The 12,754-nt window shown below is 45.2% G+C and overlaps 1 protein-coding gene across 1 annotated transcript in view; it reads left to right on the forward strand.

The window, feature by feature from the left end:
- The first annotated feature begins 2,702 nt into the window (after positions 1 to 2,702).
- Nudcd3 (NudC domain containing 3) overlaps positions 2,703 to 12,754 on the forward strand; it is a 92,774-nt gene continuing 82,722 nt past the window's right edge. Inside the window, exons 1-2 of the mRNA XM_041669234.1 lie at positions 2,703 to 3,151; positions 8,502 to 8,824. Of these exons, the coding sequence (XP_041525168.1) occupies positions 2,960 to 3,151; positions 8,502 to 8,824 (515 nt within the window). The 5' untranslated portion in view covers positions 2,703 to 2,959. The remainder of the gene's footprint in view (positions 3,152 to 8,501; positions 8,825 to 12,754) is intronic.

Consider the following 12,754-nt stretch of genomic DNA (forward strand, 5'->3'; position numbering starts at 1 on the left):
GACATTAGAAGACAAATCTCCATTCCATGACAGCAAATAGTTTTTTTGTTGTTGTTTTTCGAGACAGGGTTTCTCAGCAGCTATGGAGCCAGTTCTGACAGCAGATCCTTTAACATTCATATCCTGAGAACAGGGAGTAACCCCACCTTGGGCTGTGACACTGTAGGAGAGCAGGAAAGGCAGAGGGCACCCATGGTTCTTTCTGGCCTGAGGAGGAAGGTCTCACAGCACCCTACGGTGGTTGACCTCATGTGGAATATGACATGCAGTTTGGTCTCTAGTTTCAGCAACTATTAAGCCTGTGTGTCTGTCTGAAGGCTGAGAACTTCAGGGGTGGGGGAGTTTTCCGGCCTAGAGCACAGGCCCATGAGCTTCAAGCTGCCCCACCTGATCCTGGCACATTGGTTTTGGCAGAGACAGAGAATACACTTTGTTCTGGCCTGGAGAGATGGCTCAGTGGTTAAGAACACTGGCTGTTCTTCTAGAGGTCCTGAGTTCAATTCCCAGCAACCACATGTTGGCTCAAAACCATCTATAGTAGGATCTGATGCCCTCTTCTGACATAAAGCCATACATGCATACATATACATAAAAAAAATAAATCTTGTTCTTTGTGAAGCACAGACTGCTTAATAAATATTTGTTGAACAGAAATGGTGTTTTCATCACATGTCCTGCTCGGCTGCCTCTGAGTTAGGGGTGACTTCTGCACATGACACAGTTTATATGTACTGGGGAGTGATTTATAGAAATATTGTGTTCTGTTCTATTTTTCCTCTCTATTTTCAAGAGAACAGCCTTGTAACATGTTCACTTGCCTTATGAGAGCCTGTGATGGGTGGGAGTACTGTCCTTCACTGGGAGGCGTAGGGTATGACATGGGGCTTTCCCTCCTTTAAAAGGTCTGGCATGCTGCTCCCTTCTCACTGTTCTCCAGCCTTCGGAGCCTTCGCAGGGCCGGGAGTGGGCGGTGAGCGGTCTGCTTTGCGGGATCCTTGTGGGTTTTCTGGTTGTCTCCTTTCCTAGTTCTGGGTTTACAGGTGTGGGTCACAACACAATTTCTGCAGCGCAGGGCCTCCGGCAAAATGGTCACACACTCTACCAATTTAGCTACACTGAATGAAAAAAGAAATAAAAGGGACATGACTAGTCCTTGGTATGGTGGAGGAGGTATATTTTAGACATAAGAGAGGATAGCCAGAGGCAGAGGCATCTGGGAGAGTCCAGAGTGGATATAGTCAGATTTTCCTCTGGGCTGCCAGCTCACAAATAATGACAGACACTTATTAATTATGAAACTTGACCTTAGCTTAGGCTTGTCCCACTAGCTCTTATAACTTAAACTAACTTGCTTTTATTAATCTACATTTCACCATGTGGCTTTTTACTTTTCTTTCATTCTGCATATCTGACCCCCTCCATGTCTGTTGACCTCTCCCCTGCACCTCAATTACCTTCTTTTACTTCCTGTTTCTGCCTGGAAGTCCGGCCTATACTTCCTGTCTAGCTCTTGGCTGCTCAGCTCTTTTTTTTTTTTTTTTTTTTTTTTTTTTTGGTTTTTCGAGACAGGGTTTCTCTGTGGTTTTGGAGCCTGTCCTGGAACTAGCTCTTGTAGACCAGGCTGGTCTCGAACTCACAGAGATCCGCCTGCCTCTGCCTCCCGAGTGCTGGGATTACAGGCGTGCGCCACCACCGCCTGGCTGCTCAGCTCTTTATTAAACCAATCACAGCAATATATCTTCACACAGTGTACAAATATCTCACAAGTGGATATGACTGGCCGACTGAACAGGACCAGTGAGGAGAGGGGAGAGGAAGAGAAGACTAAACTGGAGTCAAGAGGTCAAAGGGGGCAAAAGGACCTTGTAACTGAGATGGCAGAGTTATTAAGAATTCAGAGAAGTGGGGGGGGGGGGAATCCCAGTGGGTTAGGGTAGGGCAGGGTATGGCAGATAGGTGGACCCTGTAACAGGTAGGGACTGAGCCACACTGGTGGCCAGACGAGTCTGCTTTGATATGTTAATAGGCACTTGAGCCATTTGTCTGGGGTTTGAGACCTAACATATATTTCTAGTCTTTTATTTATTTGATTGATTGAGACAGGGTTTTACTTTGTAGCCAGGTTGGCCTTTAATTTGGAGGCATGAGCCAGCTTTATACTGGTTTATACTACTTTACAAGCACTTATTGAGAATGACGTGTATACATGCACATACGCGTACTATACATGCAGATACAGATATACACTTTATAATGTTATATTTCTTTTTCCTTCTTTGAGCTTTTCACACTTCTCCTTTCAAGTCACCTTGAATTTCTTCTGGTGCAACTTTCTGAGTTTTACTCATCGCTCTGTTATTAATATGAATTTTATACAACCCTATAACGTTCCTTTTCTCTGGCTCATAAACAAAACGTGGTTGCCCTGCCTTTAAGAAGGCCCTCTAAGTGGGCACACCTTTAATCCCAGCTCTCGGGAGGCAGAGGCAGGCGGATCTCTGAATTCGAGGACAGCTTGGTCTACAAGAGCAGCGAGTTCCAGCATAGGCTCAAAAAAAAAAAAAAAAGCCCTCTAGCTACTAGGTAGGAATTCTAACTAGAAAGGCTTCCAGACCACGTGACAACATCTCCCGTGAACACGTCATGTTGCCGTCAGCCAATACTTCCGCCCTCTTCAAATATGGCTGGTAAGCGCTCTCCGCACCGCAACTATGGCCGTTTTTACTTGTAGAAACCATAATGGATTGCATACCAGTCTCCTTTAGGCAGATATCGCGGCGGAGGACATCCAGCAGGAGAGCAAGGAGGACAGTCGCTTATTGCCAGTAGTAACAAGCGCGGACCGGAAGTTCCGCGTCTCCGTTGTCCGGGGGAGCCGTTAGGCACGAACGCCGGAAGTAGCCAATCGGCCGGTTTGAGGCGGTGCCCACTGAGTTCGCGTCCCTCGGGCAGCGGAGCCATGGAGCCCGGGGCTGCTGAGCTTTATGACCAGGCCCTGCTGGGCATCCTGCAGCACGTGGGCAATGTCCAGGACTTTCTGCGCGTGCTCTTCGGCTTTCTCTACCGCAAGACCGATTTCTACCGCCTGCTGCGCCACCCTTCGGACCGCATGGGCTTCCCTCCAGGGGCCGCGCAGGCCCTGGTGTTGCAGGTGAGGTGGGGAACGACGGGCCACTGGGGTCCAGCACGACTTTATTCCACTTCTACGTCCCGGCGCCAGACCTGCTCCAGGCTCGCGTCCTACGCCCCTGACCAGCGCCACTCCTCATCCCAACCCTTCAGATTTTTGCGGTTCTCCCTGGCCCTCAAAGGTGATTTTGTGTAAATGGCCAGGCGTTATCTGAGGCGCGAAGCCGTTGTCAGGGATGCGTGCCGCTTTGGGAGCCGCCTGGGACTGTGCGGGACATTCTTAGGTGGTGGAAGCTGCCAGTCTGCTTTTGAGGGCGTCCGAGCATCCTGTGGGCATCCTTAGAATGTCGCAGGGGGTTGTACTAGGCTGTATTCAAACCGTGCAGGCGGGTGGGGAAAGACTTTCACAGTGGCAGAAACTTGAATATTTTAGAACTGCCGGCCTCAGGAGGTGACAGGAATGACCGGTACGTTTTGATTGGTGGGTGTGGCCGCTTGCCAGTGACCTAACTCGAGTACACTCAAAATAATAATGAAGTTTACATTTGGATTTAAATCTGTACGTCCCAGGTTAAATTTACTGTTTTTGAAGCGTTACTATTACTGACTGAATTTGTCTGGACACCTGTTTAAAGTCGTTTTGTTTTGAGACAGGGTTTTGCTCTGTAGCACTTGGTTGGCTTGGAACTTGCCCGGTAGACCAGGGTGTCTTTGAACTTACGTTCCTCCTTTCTCTGACTCTCCAGCAATGGAATTGTTGATACTGTAGAGTGTAGTCATAAACAAACATTTAATGAGTATGTTTAACACCCAGCTGTAATATAGGCTCTGATGATATGGGTCTTTAAATAATGGTCTGTCTACTCATGACATGGTTCAGAAAACAAAGCACAGAAGGCAACAGAGAAAAGTCTGCTGGTTCTCTCTGTGTGTGTGGAGCTGTTTGGAAGGAAATAATAGAGATGGTAGTTATGAAGTTGAGAAAGTTTTGTAGGAAAGGTTAGATTTTTGGTGAGATTGCGGGTGTGTGGTTTGGTACACCTTTATTCTCAACACTCCCGAGGCAGAGGCCGGCAGATTCTGTGAGTCTGAGGTCAGCCTGGTCTACAAAGTGAATTCCAGGACAGCCAGGGCTGTTACACTGAGAAACCCTGTCTCAAGAAACCAAAACAACAACAACAAAAAAGTATTGAGGGGAGCATCACGTTTGCCTGTTAGAATCCGATTCTCTGGCACCTGTAAAGTGCTTCGTGTTTCCTTCTAAGTGTCTGAGTCCAGCCTGTGTGATTATCAGTTCCTTCGTGAGGAAGAAACCAAAGCCTAGGATGTCCTTAGTAACTGTCAACATAGTGGTAGGCGATGGGTGGATGGGATGTTTTGCTACTGAGGCTCCGTTTCAGAATGGAACCACAGTAACGAGTCCTCATCAGTGGCCTGAGTGCCGTTTGAGTAACTGGAGAGTGAGAGGTACGTTACTTTATAATGAAGTCTTGCCACTTGATCTTCAGAGTCCGTCTGAATTCGGTCAGTTCAGCAAGCTTAAATGATGGGACAAGAACTTCGCTCAGCTATTGTGTCATAGCTGCAACTCATGGCTTCAATTTTCTGATTCCAAATCTTTCTGTTTTGTCATTTAACCATTCTGTAGTAGGGTGGAAACTTCTGTTTCGGTTGTAGAAAGGTTTGGATGAGAAAAGAATATTATCTCTGTAGCTGGTGTTTGGCGCTCTGGTGTAGTACATCTTATTTTAACTTTAACACAGTTGAGAGGTTGGTTCTTGTTTATCCGATGAGCTGACAGAGGTAATGCATTTATTTACCCTGTAACTTTATAAAACAGCTACCTCTTAAAGATAGATTACAATGTGTTGGCCATTCTCTTGGAGGAAGGGGAAGAATGGATCAAAGATTGCAATGTTCCAAATCTGGGTGACTCACAGTGACATTCCTTAACTGTACTGTCATTTGGATTGGGGGGTGGGGGTTAGGTGTTTTTTTTTTTTTTTAGACAAATTGAATTTGAGATTGCAGACAAGTTCTGACCTATAGGCTGTTGGAATTGAGGAACTGGATCTTGGAGGGACTGGTGAGGTCTGAAGGAGAGGAGCCCAAAGTAGAGGATAGCTGGGGAACAGTCACAGTGAAGGACATCGGGTTTCACTGAAGCCGAGGGAACAGTCTTTTGTTTGTTTGTTTTTGCTAGGCAGGGTTTGTCTGTGTTGTCCTACCGAAGACAAGGCTGGCCTTGAACTCAGGGAGATCCACCTGCCTCTGCCTACCAAACTCTGGGACTACAAGCACGTGCCACAGGTTTAAGAGGTTTTTGTTTGTCCTCGCCCCCTTTGTCCACCCCTGGGTCATTCTCGCCCATCAGCCTTGAGAGGCTTTTTTCTTTTCAGTTTCTACTTGCAGACAAGTGTTACTTGTTCACTGGTTTGAGTCCTGGGAAACAGAGACTTTTAAACTGATTGCATTTTTGAAATTTTTTTAAATTTAAATTTTGTTTTATTTTGTGTGTATAATTTTTTTTTTTTTTTGAGAAAGGGTCTTACCATGTAGCCTTGACTGGTTTGGAATCCACTATATAGACCAGGCTGGCTTCAAATTCACAAAGATCATCCTGCCTTTGCCTCCTGTTTTTGGGATTAAAGGTGTGTGCTGCCATGCCCTGCCAACCAAGAAACTTTTAAAAAGCATATATTCTTAACCAGGTGTGGCGGCGCACATCTTTAATCCCAGCACTTGGGAGGCAGAAGCAGGTGGATCTCTGAATTTGAGGCCAGCCTGGTCTATAGAGTGGGTTCCAGGACAGCCAGAGCTACACAGAGAAACCTTGTCAAACTGTTAAAAAAAAAAGTATATGTTTTTTGGGTAGGTCATAGTGAGTCTCAAGGATCTGCTTATCCATCTATCTATCTATCTATCTATCTATCTATCTATCATCTATCTTTAATTTACAGAAAGTCTTTGGCTTGTAAGGTGGGTTCAGTATTGCTGAGGGAGTGATATTAGATATCAGTTGGATAGAGTGGCACAGACACACAGAGCATTATGGCATTTCTACTCAACTGTTTGTTTTTGTGTTCCTAGGCAGAGAAAGTTTGGCTGTGTTTTTGTGGAACTTGAGAGCTTCCTGCTGATATTTTGAGGCGTGGACTGTTATTTATTTATTTAGTCAACTTAATACAAACCAAGCCCTCTAGAAGGAGGTAATTTCAGTCGAGGAAGTCTGCAGGACATGTTCTTGATTGATGATTCATGTGGGCAGTGCCATCCCTCATCAGGTGGTTCTGGGATGTATAGGAAAGCAGGCTGGGCAAGTCAGTAGGTGTCATTACTCCAGTCTCTGCTTTGTTCCTGTTTTGATCTCACCTGGTGATGGACTGTATCCTCTAAGCCAAGTAAACCCTTTTTTTCCCAAGTTGCTTTTTTTGTTCTTTTTGTTTTTTGTTTCTTGAGACAGGGTTTCTCAGTGTAGCTTTGGAACCTGTCCTGGATATCAGTCTGTAGTCCTAGGCTGGCCTCGAACTCACAGAGATCTGCTTGCCTCTGCCTCCCAAGTGCTGGGATTAAAGGCGTGTGCTACCCCTGGATCAAGATGTTTTTATCACAGCAATAGAAAAAAAATAGGAAATCACTTTTTTCCTTCTAAGGTCTTTTTGGTTTTAGACAGGGTTTCTCTATGTAACCTTAGCTGTCTTGAAACTCGCTCTATAGACCAAGCTTAAACTCACAGAGATTCACCTTCCTCTGCCTCCTAAGTGCTGGGATTAAAGGCGTACGCCACCACCTGACTCCTTAGAAGGTCAGGAATGAAGTTTGTGATAATCTTGTTCTTTTCCATTATGTATTACAAAATATTAAGAAAAAAAAGTAGTTTAGTTTGACATGTTAGTCTGTACAGTTGATAACTCCTGGAGTCCAGTGTAAGAATCACTGCTTAGTTGTAGAGTTGTAGTCTTTGTTAGGATAATCAGGAAGCTACCTGTATCTTATTCCTCTTAGAACTTGTTGGAAAAGCTTAAGCAAGTCAGTTCACCTCTTGTCCTCTGAGCTCTTTTTTTTTTTTTTTTTTTTTGATTTTTTTCGGATTTTTTTGAGACAGAGTTTCTTCGTAGCTTTTTGGTTCCTGTCCTGGAACTAGCTCTTTTTTTTTTTTTTTTAAGTTTTTCAAGACAGGGTTTCTTTGTAGCTTTGGAGCCTGTCCTGGCACTAGCTCTTGTAGACCAGGCTGGCCTCGAACTCCCAGAGATCCGCCTGCCTCTGCCTCCTGAGTGCTGGGATTGAAGGCGTGTGCCACCACCGCCCCGCTGTCCTCTGAGCTCTTACTGAAGGTCACGGACACCTGTTCCTGGCTAGGACTTGTGAAGTTAGGGTGAGTGCTGTGAACATGGCAGCTGGCGCTCTGGAGTGGCCTGAGAACTGGGTGGTACAGATGGACAAGTGGAAGGGGTTCAGCAGGCAGAGTTTGCAAAGGCTTCAGGAAGGATGAGGACTAGCAGGGCTTGGTTTGGAGCAGCCTGTGGTAGCAACCTGTGGTAGCAGTCTGAGGTTATTGGAGAGATTCCTAACTGCTCCATTTTTTGTAGTTAAGGTGAAGACCTGAGGTGTTAGAGACAAAGTGGTTTTGAACACAAAGGACTCAGGTACTTGTTGGCATGAGTGCTGGAGAGAAGCTAGTCGAACCTTCAGGTTGCCTGTGGAGTAGAAAGGGCTCGGGGCTTGTCTGGCGGTGTCTTTTTATCTTGAGACAGACTCTGACTGTATACCCATGGCTGTGCTGGCACTCACACTCACTATGTACCACTTACTATTGCACTAACCTGGATTGACCCTCCTGGGTACTGGGATTAAGGGCATGTGCCACCATGCCTGGCCTTTGTCTCCAGTTTTATTCTTTTAGGGTTTGTTTTGTCTTGTTTTTTTTTTTTTTTGTTTTTTTTTTTTTGTTTTTTAAGACAGGGTTTTTCTGTGTAACAGCTGTCCTGGAACTCACCTTTTTGACCAGATTGGCCTTGAACTCACAGAGAGTCACCTGCCTCTCTCCCAAGTGCTGGAATTAAAGGCCCGTGCCACCACCACCCGGCCTCCTTTCACTTTTTAAGTCTGAATTGCTGGTACTTTCATGAATCTACAGTACCAGGGCAGTGTGTTCTTCACATGCTGGGAAGGTTGGTAAAAGTAATACAGTTAGAGCTGCTTAGCTTTGCATCCTCCGGGTTTGTAAGTACTGTTCACTTTGACTTGTTTTTGATTTTGTCAATTTTGGAATCTTCTTGAGGAAGAGCAGTTCCTACCAGCTTTATTTCTGTGTGATGTGTGTGCCAATGGGGACAGGTGAACTGATTGTTGGATTGATGTTTCTTATTTAGGTCTTTAAAACATTTGATCACATGGCTCGCCAGGATGATGAGAAAAGGAAGAAGGAACTTGAAGAGAAAATCAGAAAAAAGGAAGAAGAAGCCAAGGCTGTGGCAGCTGCTACAGTTGAGAAGGAAGCCGTGCCGGTCCCAGTGCAGGAGGTGGAGATTGATGCTACTGCAGATTTGAGTGGGCCTCGGGAAGTAGAGAAGTTGGAGTCCCCAGGTCCACAGGGCCCTGAGCACAAGGTGGCCAATGGCTTGGAGGAGGCAGAAGCTCCAGGAACTGTCAGTAGTGCTGCTGAAGGCCCTAAGGACCCCCCTGTGCTTCCCAGGTAGGAGCGGCTCCTCCGCAGTGTCCTCTTTTCTCTGCATTGGTTACATTTGCCTAGGATTGGTTTTTGTTTTGTGTGGTTTGTAAAATACCAGTTCTGTTTCAGTGGGGCAGTGGTTAAATAACAGAAATTTGCTTCTTAATAGTTCTAGAGGCTGGAAACCCACGATTAAAGTATTGCCTGGGTTGTTTGTTCTAAGGCCCCTATCTGTGGCTTGCAGACAGCCATCTTGTGGTGTCTTCATGTGGTCTTCATGGTCCTCTGTGCTTGCCTGGGTCTAATCTCCTGTTCTCAAGCTGCACCTCAGACATGCTAGTGTGCACGTTGCGGTCCATTCACGTGCTTCAAGGACCTTCTTCAGAGGACTAGTCAGCTAAAGTATAGTCTTTATCTATTGTGTGTGGGTGGGCATGTGCCACAGGGCATGTGTAGCAGTCAGAGGACAGCTCGGAAGAGTTAGTTCTCTTTTCCATCATGTGGGTTCCAGGGATCGACCTCAAGTTGTCAGACTAAGTGACAGGCACCTTTACCCCCTAAAAGGTAATTTTAATAGCCTCTGAATCATTCCTAGAAAAAAAGTTGACTTGTTTGGAAAATTTCTGGGAAAAGAGCTTCTCTTCTTGTCAGGGAACTTTGTAAATCAGCACCTGACTTATGAGAGCTGCAGACACCACATGAGTTTTCCTTTAGAGCCGCTTCTCTGGTGCTGCTGACTCCTTTGTGCCACCCGTCATTGTGCGCAGTGCCATTGCTTCCAGCTCCAGCCTCAACACCACTTCTTTACTCGGTGTCTATTTAGCACAGCAGCCCTTTAGGTGCACATTTAGGTGCATGTTGCCTTCAGTCTTCTAACTGTTCCACTGTTTGAGACAAATTAATGATCTGTTCACAGTCATGCAGCAATTGAGGGCCAGAGCCTGAATTAGAGCAGTTGTTGCCTACCAAAGCCCCTACTGTCTCTGTGTGGGAGCTGATTCTTTGGTTAGGAGTAGTATTGAACATTCAGCCTAGGGCTCACACATGCTAGGCAGATACTGCACTACTGAGGGACATCCTCAGCTCTTGATTCCTATTGTTCTCCCTTCAGTAACACTGCTGAATGGAGGATTCCTCCTGACGCCCCAACCCAAGGATTGATGTATACTTGAAGAACAGTCAGTCTAATGTAGGGCTAGGTTTACAACTTGATCCTGCTACTTCCTAAACATGATATTTTGGGCAAACAATATAACTTCTCATGATCTGTTGTTATTTTTAATTTCATGTGTATGTGTGCTTTGCCTGTGTTTATGCCTGTGTGCCTGTGGATGTCAGTGCCTGTGGAAGCTGGACAAGGGTGTTGGTTGCAATTGGGAATTGCCATATGATTTTGAACTTAGGTCCCCTGGAAGAGCAGCCAATGCTTTTCACCTCTGAACCATCTGTAGCTCACTTCTTTATGAGATTCTTGAAACCTCTCTTGTAGCGCTTTTGTGAATTTTAGATGAGCTCAGTCAGGCTGAGCTTGAGTATAAAGCATGTGCCTGCATCAAGTCTCACAGTGTCCTTCTGTGTGCCCAGGAGTTGAGCGCACCTAGCCCTTCCCAGTGAGGAGAGTGGGTACCTCCTTGCGTGTGTTGTGGCGGTGTCTGCTGGCTTTTCTTTTTTCTAGATAAATCTACTTTTTTCTTTTTTGACAAATCTGCTTCTTTCATCTCCAACTTCTGTTCTTCCTACTCCTTGTACTGTCTAACTTGTTTTGGGGGAGTGAGTGTAGTTTTCATTTAGTGAAGCAAAGGAAACAACTTGGAACGCTCATTACTGAGTAGGCGACTAAGATTTGTAAAGATAGTATGGCAAGACAATAGTGTCTAGCTAAATAAGAAGTTAGGGAAACAATTGGATTCATGAAAGGGAAACTGGTCTTGAATATGGAGTTCTGAAAGAAGGGCTGTTATATGAAGGGTTAGTGTCTAGAAGTGATACTTTGTTTTAATTTGAAGAACATTTTTTTTTCAGCTAAAAAATATTTGTTTGTTTTTGTTTTTTTCTTTTTCCTGTAGCCTAGGCTGACCTCAAGTTCTTCATGTAGTGTACAGACTGGCTTTGAATTCACAATCTTCCTGCCTCAAGTTTCTGAGTGCTGGGATAACCATCATATGCCACCATAAATGGCTCTTAAGAACTTTCTCCCACACTAGGTAGAGATGGCCTCACCCCTCACCACGGGTGTGAGAGAGCTGGCCCTGATGGCTTGGGCCTAGAAGAGTTGGCTCCACCCTTCCTCCCCTGAGGGGGACAGTCCCCGCTGACAGACCAGATCAGCTACCACCCATATTCACATTATGGGGCTTTGAGTTGTTTCGCCCCAGTGTCTAGCTGGAGTGTGTGGAAGGACTGGTCCTGTGGAACCATAGTCTCAGGATATCTGAGAGTAGTTTCTATGATGGTCCCGTACTGGTAGTGGACCAGACACCAGAGGCCTTGAACCAGACCAACAACTTATTGCAACATTTGCAAGATACTGGGTGGTGGACCAGACTGGTCTTGATCTCTGGAACTCACAGAGATCTGCCTGCCTCTGCCTCTGCTGGGAATAAAGGTGTGTGCCACCACCTTCCAACTAGGTCCAGTTTATCTTAATACTTGCTATTTTGGGGCTTTCTTTCTTTCTTTCTTGATTTCTTGATTTCTTGATTTTATTTATTTATTTATCTATTTATTTATTAATTATGTATTCAGTGTTCTGCCTGCATGTATCCCTGAAGGCCAGAGGAGGGCACCAAATCTCATTACAGATGGTTGTGAGCACATGTGGTTGCTGGGAATTGAACTCAGGACCTCAGTAAGAGCAGGTAAAGCTTTTGACCACTGAGCCATCTCTCCAGCCCCCTGGGGCTATTTTCTCAATGCTGAAGAGTCCAGATATTCAGAAAAGTCTTCTCAGCTGGGCACCTTTAATCCCAGCACTTGGAGGCAGAGGCAGGTGGATCTTTGTGAGTTCGAGGCCAACCTGGTCTACAAGAGCTAGTTCCAGGACAAGCACCAAAGCTACAGAGAAACCCTCTCTCAAAATATCAAAATATCAAAAAAAAAAAAAAAAAGAAAGAAAGAAAGAAAGTCTTCTCATGTGTCTATGCCTTATAATCCCAACTCAGAGGTAGAGGCAGGAATATCACTTAAATTTGAGGCCAGCTTGGGCTATAGAGTGAGAACTATCTCAAAAACAAAACAAAAAATACTTTACATTGTTACTGAGTGTAACAAAACATGATTTGCCTGTTTTTAAAGTGATCTTGAAGGTTGCCAATGTAGATATTGTGAGAGTTTTTTTTTTTTTTTTTTTTTTTTTATAAGTCAGGCAAGGCTACAGTCTCTAGTTACTCAAATACTTGTGCCAGCATTGCTATGAGGAAATATGTAGGTATGGGTAGGGTTTTTTTAGTAGTTGACTTTAAGCAGGGGAGGCCATCCTGTATGAGTGAGCCTGATCAATCAGCTGCAACTTCCCCAAAGTAAAAGAAATTTCTTCTGAGAATAGAATCTGCACTCAGTTTCTAGGGAGTTTACGGTGGCCCATGTGGATTTTGGACAGGCTTAGACATCCTTCATGTCATTTAAATATATTTAAAAACATTTTATTTTTTCATCCATTCATCGGAGACATCTACATAGCCCTGGCTGTCCTGGACCTTTCTGTATAACTGGTAACCAGGCTGGTCTCTGCTTCCTCAGTGCTAGGACTATACGTGTACATAACCATGCCTGGGTCTACGTTTGTTTATTCTTTTTTTAGTGTGCGTATGGGTGGACTTGTGCCGGGATGCGTATGTGGAGGCCAAAGGACAAGTTATGGAGCTGAGTTCTGACTTTCTAACCTCTGGGTTCCAGGGATTGAACTCAGGTCGACAGGCTTGGTGGCAGGCACCCTACTCACCAAGCCATCTTGCC

The sequence above is a fragment of the Microtus oregoni genome, unplaced genomic scaffold (genome assembly GCF_018167655.1).
Source record: "Microtus oregoni isolate MIOR12 unplaced genomic scaffold, Mior012 000019F_ref0000042, whole genome shotgun sequence".
NCBI classification, from domain to species: Eukaryota; Metazoa; Chordata; class Mammalia; order Rodentia; family Cricetidae; genus Microtus; species Microtus oregoni.